A 17,054-nucleotide genomic window follows, 5' to 3' on the forward strand; every position below is an offset into this window, starting at 1 on the left:
AAGCCATCTCAGACCTAGTCTGGTACCTTCTCTCTGCCTCACCTCCTCTTAGATCTATGCTTGTCCTTGCTGGGCTGATTGTCTTCCTCGAGTCACAATGTCTCCAGCAGTATGCTGCTGGGTTGTAGCTGCCTACCAAAACATCTGTGTCCACTTAATTTTAGTCTAGAATGTTCACCTCTTTCTGCCATGAGGCTGTTGCTACTTTTCAGATTTTGCTCTTATTCTACATCTAGCAGCTCCATCTCTGTGCATTCACACATCCTACACTGCTGGTGAAAATACTGATGCTGATTAAACATGTCCGTTGTGATTTACAATGAAAACAAATAAAATTTACAGTCTTCTTGATCTGGGAAGAGCTTCGTGTTCCTTGGTTTGCACAAATCAGGCCTGGACCACACATCACATCAGCCCCTGTGGCCCCTGCTTGTGCTGCTCTTCACACTCAGTCTTCAGTGGCCACTCGTGTCAAAGGTACATAGGTAGACCCTACCCAAGAGGCCATGGGCTTACTGAGCTCTCTGGCTACTCCTCTGTGGCCTTGCTGACAGCCATGGCTATCCCAACAAGTAACACCCAGAGCAGTCTTCTCATGACCAGCTTCACTGATCCCTCTGTTTTTCCCTGAAAGGGATTATTTATTCAATTTCAATGGGTATGAATGAGAAGAATAAACTTGCAAGCGAAGGGTAGTTAGGAATACACATCAGGAAACAAAAGACTGTTTTGTTTCTAGTTGTGTGTTTCTCTAGAACTCTTTTCCTTCTATGATTTTAAGTCAAAAGACAAAATGCTAATTTTTAATATGAAAAAGGTGTGCCTTGCATCAAAACTGCTGTCCCCCCAGAAAAGTCCTAGGAATAAGTTAAAATAGATTTTAAATTCAAATAAATTAAAAAAGAAATGTGCTGACCCTAAGTAGAAAATATCTATATACTATCACTGGAGGACAACAAACCAGATAGAAAAGCATATCATCTTCTTAAATGGAAGGAACCTAATAATCTAAAAATGCCAATTTTCCCCAAATTAATATACCAATGTAATGCAGTTTCAATTAGAATCTCAACAGACATGGAAACCATGCAAATTGTGCATCTCTCCCCTGCTTATACAAATACTCCCTTGTCCCAACAGATTTCACTTAAAAAACCTAAGTTCAAAGATAAAATTAAGAATTTCAAAATGATGTCAGCAGAGTAGCAAACCAAGTGTAATCCCTTCTGAGCACGAGCCTTGTGCAGCTGCACAGATTACACACATAGGAAGCTGACCCTGCCATCCTGACCACATTTAAAATGGAATCTTTCCTGCCAACTTCTTTTCTGTACCCTGATCTAGTTTTATTTTTCCTCAAAGCACTTTCACCTTCTAATGTGCTGTAGAATTTATTAATTAATAACTTATTTATATTTATAACTTAATTTATAATTAATAACTTATTAATAGTATTGATTGGCTTCTGCTGCTAGAAGGTAAGTTCAACATCTGAGACCTTGTTCACTGATGTATCCCATATGCCTAGAATAAAGCCTACTTCATAGTAGGTGTTCAGTAAATATTTATTGAATTGAGTGAATGATAAAATAAACCCTTGAGTCCTTACAGGGCCTTCATCCTAGGCTAATTAGATTCTATGAAGTAGAGTTGTATGGTGATTCATCGCTGGAAAACTGCTGTTTTGACTTCTGAACTTTGGGCATCCTTCCATCCTCCTTCCAAAGGAGACACTGAGGCCTCTCCACTCACATACTTGTATTACTGCTCATTTGCAGGGTTGTTAATTGGGTCCAGTCGTCTTTCTTGTCCATCTTTGAACTTGGATCAGGCTTTGGGTCTAGCCTAGCCCCAAATTTAGGTAACATTATTACCACCAGGCCTATGAATTCTTACCCATTGGCTCTAAATAAAAGGAAAGGCTCACTCCCTGAACTCTTCATGTTGGTTCAGATATTTTCAACCTCTGCTCATGCTCTAAATGGCCACATCAATGTTCAACTTGCTGCATATTAAGTGTAGAAAAGTATGGATTTCTTTAGCATTAAGAGAAGCTACCCCAACCAAAATACATGGCATGACTACTAACAGAGTGGAGCTCTGGGCAGGATTACTGGGATTTTTCAGTTTTAAATGTGCTGGTTTGTTTTGTGAAATGATCTGGCTTTGGGGGGGTTGCTGGATAGTTTGGATTTCCGTAGTGGTTAAATCCATTATATTCTGAGATGTACCCTTTGGGGAAAATTATCCAGGAGTCTCTTGTTACATGAAATTAATAGTTCATCAGTTGATCTTGGAGAAACACGTGAAGTTGTCAGAAGCTCAAATCCAGATGTTATCATCTGGGCAGCTGGTTGTCCAAGAAATGTAACATAGTGGTTAAGAGTACAGGTGCCAATGGCTGACTGCCTATGTTCAATCCTGGTTCTGCCGTCCCCTACCTGGGTCAATTTGCTTTGGGTTTCTCCATACCTCAACTCTTTCACCCATAAAAAAATGATGACAATATTAATATCTACCTCAGAGAGTTTCTGTGTAGACTGAATGTAAAATCATTAAGATAACATCTGGTATAAAATGTTCCATGAGTGTTAGCTATCATCATATGAGGAGTTCTGTTTAGCAATTACATGTGGTGTTGGCTGTTGATGTGGTGTTGATGTGATGTGGTGTTGAAGCACAGGAGAAATACTTTCCTATATGTATATTTAGATAGGACTCCCAGTGCTCCTCTGTGGTGTTATTAAAATGAACTACCTTGGGCTTTGAGAAGTCCACTCTACTGTGACTGGCCTTTCAGTTCTCTCAATCATTTTAAAGCAGAAAAATGAATAGGCCTTGGAATCAGGAGAGCGAGGGTGGAGCAGAAAGAGCCTCTTTTGAGTCTGGATTTGGAGCATGAAAGTTCTTGAGAGTTTTGTTGATGGGCGTTAAATTAGCCTCAACATCTGGTAGCCTGATAGAAACTCCACAGGGCTCATGAACCTGAGAAAAATCACTACCAATGGCAGAGTAAATCACTTTTGGAACTGTTCTTTAGTTATTCCCCTAAGCATGCAGTAAAGCTTTATTAACCACTACAAACTACGTTTGAGGGGAATTCAAGGTGTAGGATTGGAACTGTTAGAATTTTAATATTTTTAAAAAATTGACCTTTTGTAGACCAAGCCAATAAAGCAGTGTATGTATATACATATATATACACCCGATACATATATATACACCCACACAGACTCTCTATTTCTGGTTATACTACACCATATATTTCTGTAATGTCTGTATTTACAGTATGCATACATTCCCTTAGAAATGAGAAAAGAGAAAAAACATTATATATGCACACATGTATTTTAATCCATCTACAGAGAAATTCCTCTAGTAGGTCTTATCCTCTGAGGTCATATGATGTAAATTATTTAACAAAATGAATTAACTCTAAGTTGCTAAGCTTAGCAAGCTGTATATGGTAGTAAGCAGGGAGGAGGGATCAAGATTCATATATTTACTATTCCTCAGCACCAGTTTTATCATAAATCAAGTAACCATGATAAGGATTTTATTAAATCTATAGATTTACTTTTCTTCGTGGATAATTGATTTATAATATTGAGTCTCCTGATCCATACATAAGTTTGGCCTTTCATTCCCTTTAATTTCTCTTTGTAATGTTTTATAGAATATGCATAGAGTTCTTACATGTCTTTCTCTAGTTTTATTCTTAGGTATTTGATGTTTTTGTAATAGGTATCATTCGTAAATTTTTTATCTTCAAATTGTTTATTGGTGTAAATAATAATTTGTAATAGTTAATCTGGAGTATACTATGTACACAATCACGACACCTGCAAATAGTGAGATTTATTTCTTCCTTTCTGCCTTATAATTCTTTTTCTTACATTACTGTATCTGCTAGGATCTCCATACAATGTTAAACAAAAGTGGCGATGGCAAGCATTTACTGATCTCAGGAAGACAGCTTTCAGTATTTTATCATTACTAATCAAGGAAGTCATCTGAACCTAAGTTTTCTTCACAGGAAAGTCTTTAATTATGGAATCATTATTTTTAAAAGATATAGAATTGTTAATATTTTCTATTTCACCATATCAGTGTTAAGTTTTTCTATTTTCCCTTATTAGTGTTAAGTTTTTTAAAATTTTTGAAGTATAACCTTAACCCATTTTTTTAAAGTTTATTGGCAAAGAGTTGGTAATATTAACCTTTCGTTCTTTTAACGTCTGCAGAACATGTATAGAATTTCCCTCTTCTTTCCTGAGATACTATTTATGCTCTTTTTTCACTTGATCAGTCTTGCAGAGGTTTATCAGTTTCATTAGTCTTTACAAAAAAATCAAATTTTGTTTTCTTTGATCCTCTTTCCTGTTTCATATTTTATTATTTTGTTATTTTCCTTCTTTCCTATGTGTTTAATATGATGCTCTACTAACTTTTTGAAACATTTAAATAGTTTTTTCCTGCTTTCCTGCTTTTTTAATATATTCACATTTAAGGCTTTGGATGCTTCTCTATGCATTGCTTTAGCTATATCCCACAAGTTCTGATAAAATGTATTTTTACCATTTAGTTCAAATATTTACTAACTTCTGTTATAACTTTTTTGACTCCTGAGTTATTTAGCAATTGATTGTTAAGTTTCCAAGTGTAAGAAAAATTTAGTAAACTTTTATTTCTAACTTAACTCCACTGTGGTCACAAAACATACTCTAAATAATTTCAAATTTTTGAAAATTGTTAGGACATCATAGCCCTAACACATAGTCAATTTTGTAAATTTCCACGTGCACTTGAAATGAATGTGTATTCCCTGGTTATGTGTGTCTATCACTTACTTTTTTATCATCTCCTTTATAGAAAAATAAAAATATTAATATCTATTTTAAAGGCACATATCTCTTTGATGACAGTTAAATATGCATTAAAATTAAAATCTTTACTTGATATATTTTCAAAATTTAAATGAAATTTGTATCCATAATTTTCTTAGTTAATGAAAGTATTCAATATTCTGTAAATGCTCTCTTTTGATCAAAGCCATCAGTAATCACAATGAAGATAATTTTATTTCATTGCATCAATAAAATTACTAAAGCAGAATAGAAGGAATATGAAATATAAAGATGACAATGAGGTTCTTTTTTTTAAGATTCAGAAATAAATTACATCTAGAGGATTCTGCTAATCCTCCAGTTAACTAATAGCCTATTTTAGACAACTCAGTTATGTCAAACTTTCAAAAGATCCAAAAACATGCTTTCAAAACCTGTATATCCATAATTTGTAATTACACTTTCCACATACTATTGCCAAAGAATCATTTTTGCTAACCTGAGATAAACATGTATCCTTTGGGATTACAGTTAAATATGATGGCTGGGAACTATGTTTTAGATCTGCAGTGTCTTTTCAGAAGATACTTGACATTCTCAAGGTTAAAGGTTAAAATTCTGGCTTGGAATTAGGAATCAGGGTGTAAGGCATTTGTAACATGTAAACAGTCCAACTATAGAAGTCATACTTACCAACTTAAATATTCTAGAGGACTGGTGTCATTCCATTTGAGCCCACCCATTATATCTATACACTAAAATGCTAGATTTTTTTTTTTTTTGGTTTAAGTAAAAAAAAAAACTTAACAACTAGACATTTATCAAAGTATTATTCAAATTTAAAAATAATTCTTTTTCAAAGCTGTACAGAAAGAATAGATTTTTTTCTGCTATAATCCAGTATTTCTGAAAGAATGAAGATTAAGTTTTAAAATTTTTACATGACCTTAACCAAATTCTCCTGGGGAAAAAGCAGATATTCTTCCAACACTCACTGATATTCCCCCAAACCTACTTTTGCTAATGTATATAATGTAAGTCAATAATGTTGGTATTCACCAAGATATGTAAGCTAAGAATTTGGAATCATTTGATTCCTTCTTTTCCTTGCCATCTACATCCAATAAGCAACAATAGATAAGCCCTACTGGCTTAGTCTTCCAAGTGTTTCCTGAGTCCATCACATCCTCTTCATTCCTGTGCTGCTCCCGTAGTTCAGGTCCTCACCATCCAGATTAATGCAGTAGCCCAGTTTCTGCTCTCTTCTGCCCTCTCATCCACTGCACACATTCCTATCAGCCATCTTTTTAAACAGTTGTTCATGTCATTCACCTACTTAATCATTAAACAGTTGGTTCTCTATTATCTTTATGATAAAGCCTAAACAATTAGCACAGCATTAAGACTCAAAAGTAACCCTGACCCAAGTATTACAGCTTTACTTGCCTTTTTGATAGACCACATACCCTGAGCTTTACTCACAGGAGTCCACCCATTCAGTGAATATACCAGTGACTCATGCACCACACCTTTGCAAGCAAGTATGAGTCACTTCTACCTGGAGTGCCCCTCTACATGCTCCATTTCCTGAAATGCTCCTTGCCTTTGAAAAGCCTAGCTGAAATCTAACCTCCGTTTGTGAAATCTCAGAGGTGACAGAACAAAGTGCTTAAAGCGCTGGCTCTGGAAGCCTGAGGTGATAGTCAGAATTCTGACTCTACTATTTTTAGATATTTAACCTTGGTCAAGTTATGCAACTTCTCTGTGCCTCAGTTTCCTCATTAGTAAAACGGGGATAAAAACAGTACGTATCTCCCACTGTATTAAGCTCAATAACAATAGTACTACTAGTAAGGTGCCTGACATTCAGCAGGTGCTCGATAAAAGGTAACCTTAATAGTTTTAATTACCTACCCTCCCCACCAGCCCACAAATTTAATAATAGCTCCCTGTGGGCTCTCACAGCACCTGGTTCCATGCTACTATCACAGCACTTATTACAGAATACTACAATTGGTTCCATACATTAACTTTCTCACTAGGCTAGCCTCTTGAAGGCAGGATATTTTTATTTATTAATATCCCTAACTTCTAATACAGTACCTGATGAAGGACAGAATTTCAATAAATGTCAGATGAAAAATGAGTGAATGAGGTGATCCCAATGAGACTATGAACACCTTCAAAAAGCTGACAGAAGTGGTGAGCATTAAAAATGATCACAAATGTCTTCTCCCCACTTTACAACACTTGCACAAGGTCACATAATTAGCAAGTGACAAAGCTAAGATGCACATCTGCCATTTGTCTGATTCAAGAGACTTAGCTCTTGGTCAAAGTGTTGTATGATCACTGCAAGCTGGAAGCGCTGGGGGAAGATCCCCCTCTTAGATATTTTCAGTTGGGCTCAAACATGATTTCTTAAGCTAATCTATTTCTAATATCACTAGAAGCTCTTAACAGAATGTCTGCATTTAGAATTATAAAATTTTAGTCGTAGCATGATCATAAAGAACAAGGAAACTGAGAGTTGAGCAATCTACCCATGCACAGGCTCTTACTTCACGCGAAGTTTATTTTAACATGTATTAAATCCAGCCTGTTACAGACTCCTTTCTTACATAAAGTCTATCTTACTTAAATATATTTTTATTTGTTGGCCTACAGAACAATTTTATGATCATTTTTCCTTTGAATTTTATTATAAAAATATCCGATTGGTATTCAGTCCTTAATAGAAAGATTTCCATTCCCCAAATCAGATTCTCTTATGTACTTTATCAGTTAACAACTACTCATAGTAGCAAGGACATGTATATTTCATGATATTTCAAATTTAATTCCTTCAAAATGTAAGTTCCATCTTTTTGGCATAAACGCTTTACCATCCTCAATCCAGCTTTACTAATTTGATCACTACAATAAAAGAAAATACACCAAAATATAGTTGTTTCTGAATGATAAAATTATGAGTGATTTTTTTTAGAATTTAAAAATCTTTACATGTTTTCTGTAATGATTTTCATTCCCCCAACTTTGTCCTAAAACCAAAGTCTCAGAGGCTCAGTGGAGGGAGGAAGCCTTCCTCCTGAGTGCTGGAGAGATACACAATATACGGTATTGGAGCTCAAATAAGGTGAAAAGAGTGTCACACAGGAGAGTGTATGTGTATGTAAATTTAAAACATATACATGTACATACACACATAAAACCTCCTAGCACCATCCACTGAGTAGTAGCGGAGGCACTGACATCCCAATTATAATAAGCACATCTCATGTACAAATTATGGCTTCTAAATACCAATTTCCACTAAAAGGTGGAGAAACAGCTAATTCCAGAGCAGGGGCAGAAAAGTATGAGTGTGGAAAATCCTATGTGCCCAAAAGTAAAATAGTACTCTGAAAATGATGGCAACATATCAAAAAGACACAGACACCAACTTGAAAGGGGCTCCCATTGGCCAAATGTGGGACAATTTGAGATTCAAAATAAGTTAACAGATTATCATCCATTGACTGGAAAACGATGAATTCATACTGCTATTAGTAAATTTTAATTTTGATTAGGAGCAGGATAGATAGCTTCAAACTGCCTTCCCACAAAATACCTACAAAGGGAAAAAGTAACTTTAAAGTGGAGAAGCCTGATAGGTAGTACCTTAAGCAAGTGCTAAAAATGAGCATCACCAGAAATGGGGCAAACTGAAATTGTTCATTACCTCATAGGACACAATAAGGAAACAGAATTGCTTTTGCAACACCCCTGCTAAAAAAAAGCGAAACTGGAATCTATTCACGGAGAAACACATAAATCCAAATTTAGGGACATTTGACATAATAACTGGCTTATAACCTACAAAAGTGCCAAGGGTAACAAAGGTCAAGGAAAGCTTGATGGACTGTTTCATAGTGAAAGAAACTACAACCTAAAGCAACATATGATTTTGAAGTGGATCCTTAAAAAACGTTATGGGGACATCTGGTGAAACTTGAATGGGGTCTTAGGATTAGATAGGAGTAATATATCAGTATTAATTTCCTGATTTTGATGGTTGTATTGTGGCTATATAGGAGAATGCCTTCTTTTTGGAAATACAGAAGTACTGCAGGGTGACGGGGCATCATGACAGCAACTTACTCTCAAAGTGGAAAAATTTTATTTGCACAATATTTACAACCTTTCTGTAAGTTTGAGATTGTTCCAAAATTTTTTCTTTAGAAGGCAGAAAGCGGAAAACTAATAAATAGATTCTTATTATTCTTAAAGAACTGATAAAGGAATTCAATGAGATATGTAACTCTAAAAAACAATTTTAATTATGATGAATTCTGTTCAATTCCTGTGTCCACTGTGCACATACATGTTCTTCAAAATTGTTTAGTTTTGTGTCATTAATTCACCCAGAAATTCTTCTCACATGACTTTCAGAATCTTAAACACACACACACACACACACACACTCTTCCTATTAGGATAGTGACGTGTTCACAGGTGCTGTTTAATAGAGAGGAGCTATGTGAGTTCTATTTTTTATCAAACAAAAATATAAGTATTACTATAAAAATAACTTCTCCCCCTTGTGGCAAAAACTGAAAATACATTCTACTGAAGAATTCTAATATAGAAGCACTAGTATTACTCCTTATAAAGTATTTTCACACAATTTCATGTGAATCCCCTAAACAGGGTACAGCATTTGCAAACAATATACTTAGAGGTAGTTTCACCGTTCTGTTTAGTTCAGCATTGTTCAGATTCTATTTGGATAATATTCTCTATACCAAAAAAGCTGCAGGTTTGACAGAATGTCACAACAAGATGCCAGAGTTCAAAGAAACCAAATTTACTCACAGTATAAAGATTAAAATAATAGACAGGTAAAAAGGGATGACCCCATTCAAAGGCACTATTAATGATTACAGGGGCATCAAGAAGGCTTCCTACCTCTCAAAGTTTAATCTAAAAAATCTGAAAGTCCACCATTGGAGATTAATTCCTTGGAGCTGGTTCCATCCAGTCTTCAGACTTAGTTTATTAATATGAAGATACTCTGGAAGAAAGACATTTTCCTTCATTTAAGACTGCCAATGTTGAAAACAAAAGGAAGTCACTCATCTGAGCCATAAATTAAACTTAATATACTTATTCCACATTCTTACTCCTATTCTTAAAGGTACCCCTATTCTTAACCCTCCATACTTCTTCCTATTAAATCACCAGTCACTGATAATTCTATATTTTATTGACCTTCCAGTGATTATAAAGTAATTTAAGTGGTTTTTGAAAGTAAACTTAATTCCAGTTTCAGACTTTAAAAGTGGCTCAGCTAGATACTGTCTCTTCAACACAGTAATATAAATATTAGTAATCTTGGCTAAAATGAATTATTGACAATTTTAATACATGTTGCACAGTACATATTAATATAGAAAAATACATGTTATCAGCAGCATAATGTTGACCATGTTCTAATCCATTCCACCTGCTCAAATATTAGTGCAAATAATTATATATTTGTAATGCATCACTGCTGTCTAGAGCAAATTTATGTCTTCTGAATAAATGACTTTTCTCTGAGGCTGTTTGCTGTATGGAGTATGATTGTGATATATTCATATTTAAATTGGCTTTGTATGGTGAAGCAGACTGCAAACTTCTAAACCACTTAGAAAATGAGCTAGTATAGTTAATCACTTGTCCCTCCCTTCAAAAGTATTATTAGTCACAAGAACTGAAGTTTAGTGTTACCTCCCAAGTAACGATGTTAAAGTATACAGGGCCTAGTTTTAAAATATCAATCTTGTTAAGCCCAGGGTTATCAATCTAGCTGCTCCAAATCACCAATTAAAATTCTTGCTCTCTAATGTGTCAAGTTTCTCTCCTATATACATTTGAGGGTTGTTTCTCTCCTAAATTTGGAAAGAGAAAGACTGATCAGTGGTAAGAATAAAAGTTAAGAAGCTAAGGCAATTTTTAAAAGATTAAATATGCAATTTTTAATTAAATGAAAATGATACCTATTGCTAAACACTGAGTATACTTTTCTGTTTTTCATTCCAGCATTAGCCATTTAAAAACTACCAATGCACTAAATAATCAACAGAATTGGCAAACTTATGACATTAAAATGGTCTGTTTTTGAAGGTAGAAATACTGATTTCCTTATATCTTTCAAGGTAGAGTTTTCATTCTCTCCCATGTTACAAAATACCTGGATTCTTCCTGTTGCAAAAATTATTACTGAGAAACAGTATTATGATTATGCAAAATAACACTCACTAAAGAACTTTTTGATGGAAAGATTTCTATTAAGTACAAACTTAACATTCAATTAAAATTTCATGACCACTTATAAAAGTTTAAAAACCAAATTTTAAAAGTAAGATCATACTGGACACATTTTTTAAAAGTCCAATAGTAAATTAGATATTAGCCTTGGCTATCAACTTCATAATCTAAACACTACAAAGAGAACCAAAGAGAAGACATTAGATTAAGCAAAACTAATGAGCCTATCAAACTCAAGGACCTGTTTAATGTTACATAAGGAGAACAGCGTACAGAACATGATGAGTGAGAAAGATTTAGGTTTCAATCTGAGTCTTTTACTTAGCTGTAGACCTTGAGCAGATCTACTTAAACTTTTTGTGCGCTGGGTATCTCCATCTGTCAAATGCAGATAATAGTACTCTACTCCTAGGGCTGCTTTGAAATCAAGTGAGATAAAGTATGCAAAGGACTTAGCACAGTGCATGGGACTTAAGTCAATAAATGTAGCTGTAATTATCTTTATTATGCATCAAAAAATTTTAAATACCTTTTTCACTTTATGTAGAATTATTTATAGTAACAATATGGACTGTTCTTTTCCTCCAAAGTACACAATGTATTTCAGGACAGACTTTCTCAAGCAGAAAGAAATACTACAGGAACTGAATATAGTTAAACTAATTGGATGAAAGCACAGAAGGCGTCATATGTCAAATTCTCCATAACAAATCAGGAGAAATCACTATGCTTCTAGAAAACATTTCACATTTCTGAGTCAAGGGGCAATATATGGGTAATACATAAAACATTTTTGCATTAAAAAAAAAAAGTTAAACTCCCATAAGTGAGTTTTTAAAGTCACTAACAAATTATGTACCAGGTGAACCTTGCTTACTTTCACATGTGGTCAAACATGTCTTAAGGGGTTTTGTGGCATTTCAGGAACAAAAATCTCTTTATCTAGATACATGTAAACATTCACCATCACTGATGAGGAAAAGGCATTTTAAGAAAGCAGTAAGTTCTCCACTTCGAATCCATCTACTGGATGATAATTAAATTATTTTACTGCAAGCCAGATATTCAGAGAGTGAAATATTTAAAGTCAAAGGGGAAAGTGGATGTCTAAAATATATAATAAATCAACCTACTTAGAAGCTCTTTTTAAAACAAGAAAGTAGCTGCTAGGGATTGCAACCATGGTGATACTCAAAGTGAGGCTAATAACTGTCTTGGAATAGTCAGATAGTCAACTGTCTAAAGATGCATCCCAGTCATTATTTAATAATTCTTCATAAGAACTATTCATTTATTTTGGTTAACTGTCATTTTCAATATCATTACTTACAGAAGTTAGACTTCCTTCTTAAACTTGTGTTCTGTATTTCACTTTCTGTACCATTTTGTGAAAACACAATACACTCAAGTTTTTTGAGTGTTTCTGCATTTTCTAAAAATGCAGTGTTTCAGAGCACATTTTCAACTTCAAAACATTATCTAAATATTGCATGTGAGCTCATGTGGGAACTATGGAAAATTGTAGATTCTCTTTATTCAAATGTTGACTAAAGTTATTAATATACAAAGTTCCAATTTCACTACCTAAAATTTTACCATGTGCATATGAAAAACATTTTACTTACTGATCATCTCTTTTGAGCCATATATTTTGGGCAAAATTGTGTAGTGTCCAGTAATATGAAAAATACTTAAAAAAAATCAAATACAAAGAATGCATATTGCTTTATACAACAATTTTTTTGTCCTTAGAGAAAGACAATCTGTTCCTAATTTTGGTTATATAGTCAGTATTTTTCTGTTAAAAAGGTAAGTGAGAAGACCTATGCTATGACAAATAAAAATCATCTTAAAAATATAAATATAAATAATTTATAAAATTCAGTATGGATGTCCTTAAAAATGTAAAAATGGAGTGAAATAAAAAAAAAACAATTGCAGGGAATTTGTTTATTGAGCATTAATGTTAACACTTCTAAATTAAGTATTCACTTAGGAGTTTTCTTTGTTATTGTCCTGTCAATGGACATAATGGAAAATATTGCACAGAATTCAAACATGGAAATAATAATTAACAAAATATCTAAGCAACAAGTATATGCTTTACATTTTAAAAATTAATCCAAACAAAATAATTGAAGCTCTTCTCTGATTTGGAAGTCTTAAAATGTTCTCTCACATTTTATTTGATTTTTTTCCCTTTTTTTTTTTTTTTTACAAATTGACACTGTGTACAAAGAGTTCAAGTCGCCAATAAAACTACTGCTTTAAAATTGTTGGCTTTAAGTAACAGAGGTATAATTTGAATTCACATCAGAGCTTTCTAAAATGGCAATAGTACAAGCATATGACTTTCTCTGGCATCCAAAACCTGTTCTGGCTCTCCTTTGGCTAAGGAATAGAAAACTAGACAGCCTTCTAAAGCTGCCACAATTTCCTAAAATGCTTTGATAAAAGTTGGCATACTTCATTTCTCTTGCTTACCTTGATAACACTGGGCTAAACAGAAAATGAAGAAAATCCAGTCAATAGTAACTTAAATAGTAGCTAGTTCTGGACCTGGAAGTTTTGGTAAAGTTGATGAACACATTCTTAAAAGTAGTTTTCCAAAATTAGGCCAAAAAGTCTACATGTATAAAGGGGAAAAAAGCCAAGAATGAGTTGAACATTAAAGTTTATCTGTTCCTGGAAGACTATGAACACAACAGAAGCTGAAACACTACATATAGCTAAGAACATATTCTCGCAGAGCAAGTTTACAGTTCTTAGAGTATAGGCCTTTCTAAATTTCCAACTGATGTTTAAAATTTTATAAGTGATTTATTATGTCACCATATTAAGCCAATTCAATTAACTATATTCAGCAGGAATCGCTTCAGAAATGCCTTGAAAAAGGCAATGACAGAAACTATAGATTTAAAAAGCAACTATTACTTACAAAACTCATCTCAAGACTTAGAATATATCGTGCTATCAACTTCCAATTCCTCTGAAAATAGATTTCCTGCATGTTTAGCCATCCCATCTTATTACAGTTTAGCACAAGGGTAGAAATCTTAAAGCACTGCGTTGTTGCTAAACATTGTCAATACTTCTCATATGCACCATTTAGACTATACTTCACTTTTTTACTTCCCTTATAACAGTAAAATAACGAATAAATATGGTCCTTTAAAGGCCCTTCACCTTATCTTAAGTGATATATAAAATAAGGTAGTTTTATTAATTTCTTGTTAGCATTGGCTTAAAATCTGTTTACCAAATAAGAAATTGTAAACTTTCTTAAGTTTTCTTTACCCAGAAAGCAGATGTACTCTGATCCACCACTAATAGCTACATAAAACATTTCATCATTTTAGTTTTGTTTATAACATTTTTCTTGGAATAGTAGTATTGTTGTACCTCAGAAAAAATTCAATCAACTACAGAAATTATGCCCAATTGTTAACCTTCTGAAAGAGGTAAAAAGTTCTTCAGGAAAACCTAAAATAACTTGGTTAACAATTACCAGTGCTGAAAAGGTCATTAAAAATGATAAATAATAAATGCAGTTTTGCTGTATTTTACCCATTATTAGTGCAAAATAGGATGCTGAAATTTTTCAGTGGAATATATTAAAGACATACTGGAACACTGGTAAGGATCTCATTTGCCGTCTAACACCAACATTTTCCAGGATTAAGACAATAACATGTAGTTTAACAGAATCTGAAATTTGTAAGTTCAAAAAGGGAATTAAAATTCAACTTAAGGGAAAAAAGCAAAATATGGTTAGTATTGTCCATATTTCAAATAAAATCTCAAGGGCAAGTATGGCTGCTGTTTTTCCAAACAGTCATTTTTCCATAAAATGTTGGTTGTGTCATAAGAAACCTCCTGTGCTTTCTATCAACAAAGGCCTGCTGAAGTACAACACATTTCCCTTTAAATTCAACCTCAGCTGAAATGTCGAGCAAGGCGGGCAGATCTATAGTCAGCACGAAGTTGTACGAAGGAGTGAAGAATGTTCTTGTCCAGATTAGCAAGTTGTTCTCCTGAGCAGACTTGCTTTAAATTATCTGGGGCAACTACCAGAAGATTGCAAAGTGCATGCAGAGTATCAAAAAGCTGTAATACCAGTGGAATCTGAATTGAGATAAGAGAGGGAAACAAATAACATTGAAACAAAATAATTTCTAGTTTTACAGTTTGTAAATTCTTCTCACTTATATACTGTTAGTCAGGACTTACTAATGTTAGACAGTTCAATATATTAGAATTTTTAAAAGCTCCAGAAGTGTTAAAACTCAAAATACTTCAGATGTTACGTGAACATGCTATAAGCTTTTTGAAAAGATTCATATTACACCAATAATCTTCAATAGTAATAATCATTTATACTTTTGTGGACTAGAACTATTTATCATTAATTTAGCAGTTTTCTTAAATAATTTAAACCTTAAGGGAAACTAATTTCAGAGAGATATACAAGAAGAAAGAACCTATTTTCCTAGTATGTGATATATACAACATTAGTTATGGATGTTAATAAGGTCATTTTGACCATGGAACTGAAATATGGGCTTGTTTAAGATAAAGTTCACAGCAAAATCATGTTAATACTGAAAATATGATTGGAACAACACATTTTCAGTTAGGAAACGTTAGAGCTGTCTCACTACAATGATTACAAAAGTTATAAACTTTTTACTAATGATTATAATTCATACACATTTTTAATGATCTGACTTATGTTCTTGAGCCTATTTACAAGTATGATATTTGTGAATACATACCTTGAAGTCTTTGGCACACTTCCTATATTCAGCTACATCACAAATTGCTAACATGCCACCCATACAACTATAGGAATATTGTTGAAGATGCTCATAAATAAGTCGATGAAAACGTACTCCAAGTTCCATCAAAACTGTGTCCACATTCTTCCCATCCATGGAATTTTTAATCTTCTCCACTTGTTTTCTTACATAAGCACAGACTTTAACACAGGCCTGTAAAATTTTTTCTATACTTATTACATAGAAATGTGTATCAACTTAGCTAAGGAGAAAATACATATAGTTTCTCATTTAATTTCTAAGTGTAAAAGAAAAAAATTTGGAGCATAGTAAGACACATCAAAGAAAATGTTAACAGAAGTATTAAAGCAAATATTCTTACTAGCATATTGAATCATTTTACTCACATTAGTATACTGAATCAAAACATTGTTTTCATCTTCTGGCTTAAAATCTGTTTTCTTTTGTTCTGCAGCCAAGATATGCTTCATTTGTCCAATCATGCAATTTAATGTCCTACAGAATTGAGAATACCACATATTTGATTGCCTTAATTTACTTTATATTTACTTTTATTTATATTATTTATACTAAATTAAATTTAAATTGTTTAATTTCATGGCATCATAAAACTGTTTTACTATTGTTTTACTTTAGATTTTAAATGAAGTAAATTCTGAGGTACTTCTTTTAAAGGTCTTGATATCAAAGAGCTCTTAGTTTTATCAGCTTCCTGCTCAAAATGCAGGGCAAAGATTAATTTGCCCATTATTTTATTTGAGGAAATCTTAAAGATCTTAGAAGCCTGTCACTAATTTATTTCCTTAACAACTATATTTGGAGAACATTCAGGAAGAGGGTAAAATAAAGAGTTTAAGAAGAACGGCCAAAGTTTGGAAGAACATGAGTTTCACAGTCTAAGGACAAGCAGGAGGCTGAACACGTGGTACTGAAGACCCAGCTGAGAAATGGGAGCATGGGTTTGCAACAGCACCAACAATATGTGAGTTATGTGATACTCTCCAACAGCCATCAGCCATCCGGTTACAGGAATAAAAGAGTTTCCGCTGACCCAGAGTTTAGGGCCTGTGAGATAGTTATAGTTAAAGGAAATGAATTCTAGGATAATCTTGAGGGA

At 33.6% G+C, this 17,054-nt stretch overlaps 1 protein-coding gene across 4 annotated transcripts in view; it reads right to left on the minus strand.

The window, feature by feature from the left end:
* Positions 1-9,144: 9,144 nt before the first annotated feature.
* Positions 9,145-17,054, minus strand: part of EXOC5 (exocyst complex component 5) — a 50,406-nt gene continuing 42,496 nt past the window's right edge. The window contains exons 16-20 of one of the 4 annotated variants that reach the window (XR_010380977.1): positions 16,324-16,432; positions 15,914-16,129; positions 13,623-15,263; positions 10,599-10,759; positions 9,145-9,900 (exon numbers count right to left, since the gene is read on the minus strand). Coding sequence is in view for 2 of the 4 variants with exons in the window: in XM_031453774.2 (XP_031309634.1) it covers positions 15,075-15,263; positions 15,914-16,129; positions 16,324-16,432 (514 nt within the window). In the remaining 2 variants the exon portion in view is untranslated. Of the gene's footprint in view, positions 9,901-10,598; positions 10,760-11,624; positions 15,264-15,913; positions 16,130-16,323; positions 16,433-17,054 lie in introns of those variants that run through there. The other 3 variants (XR_010380978.1, XM_031453774.2, XM_064485978.1) reach the window with 3 other exon arrangements.

Source organism: Camelus dromedarius, chromosome 5, assembly GCF_036321535.1.
Source record: "Camelus dromedarius isolate mCamDro1 chromosome 5, mCamDro1.pat, whole genome shotgun sequence".
Taxonomy (NCBI): Eukaryota; Metazoa; Chordata; class Mammalia; order Artiodactyla; family Camelidae; genus Camelus; species Camelus dromedarius.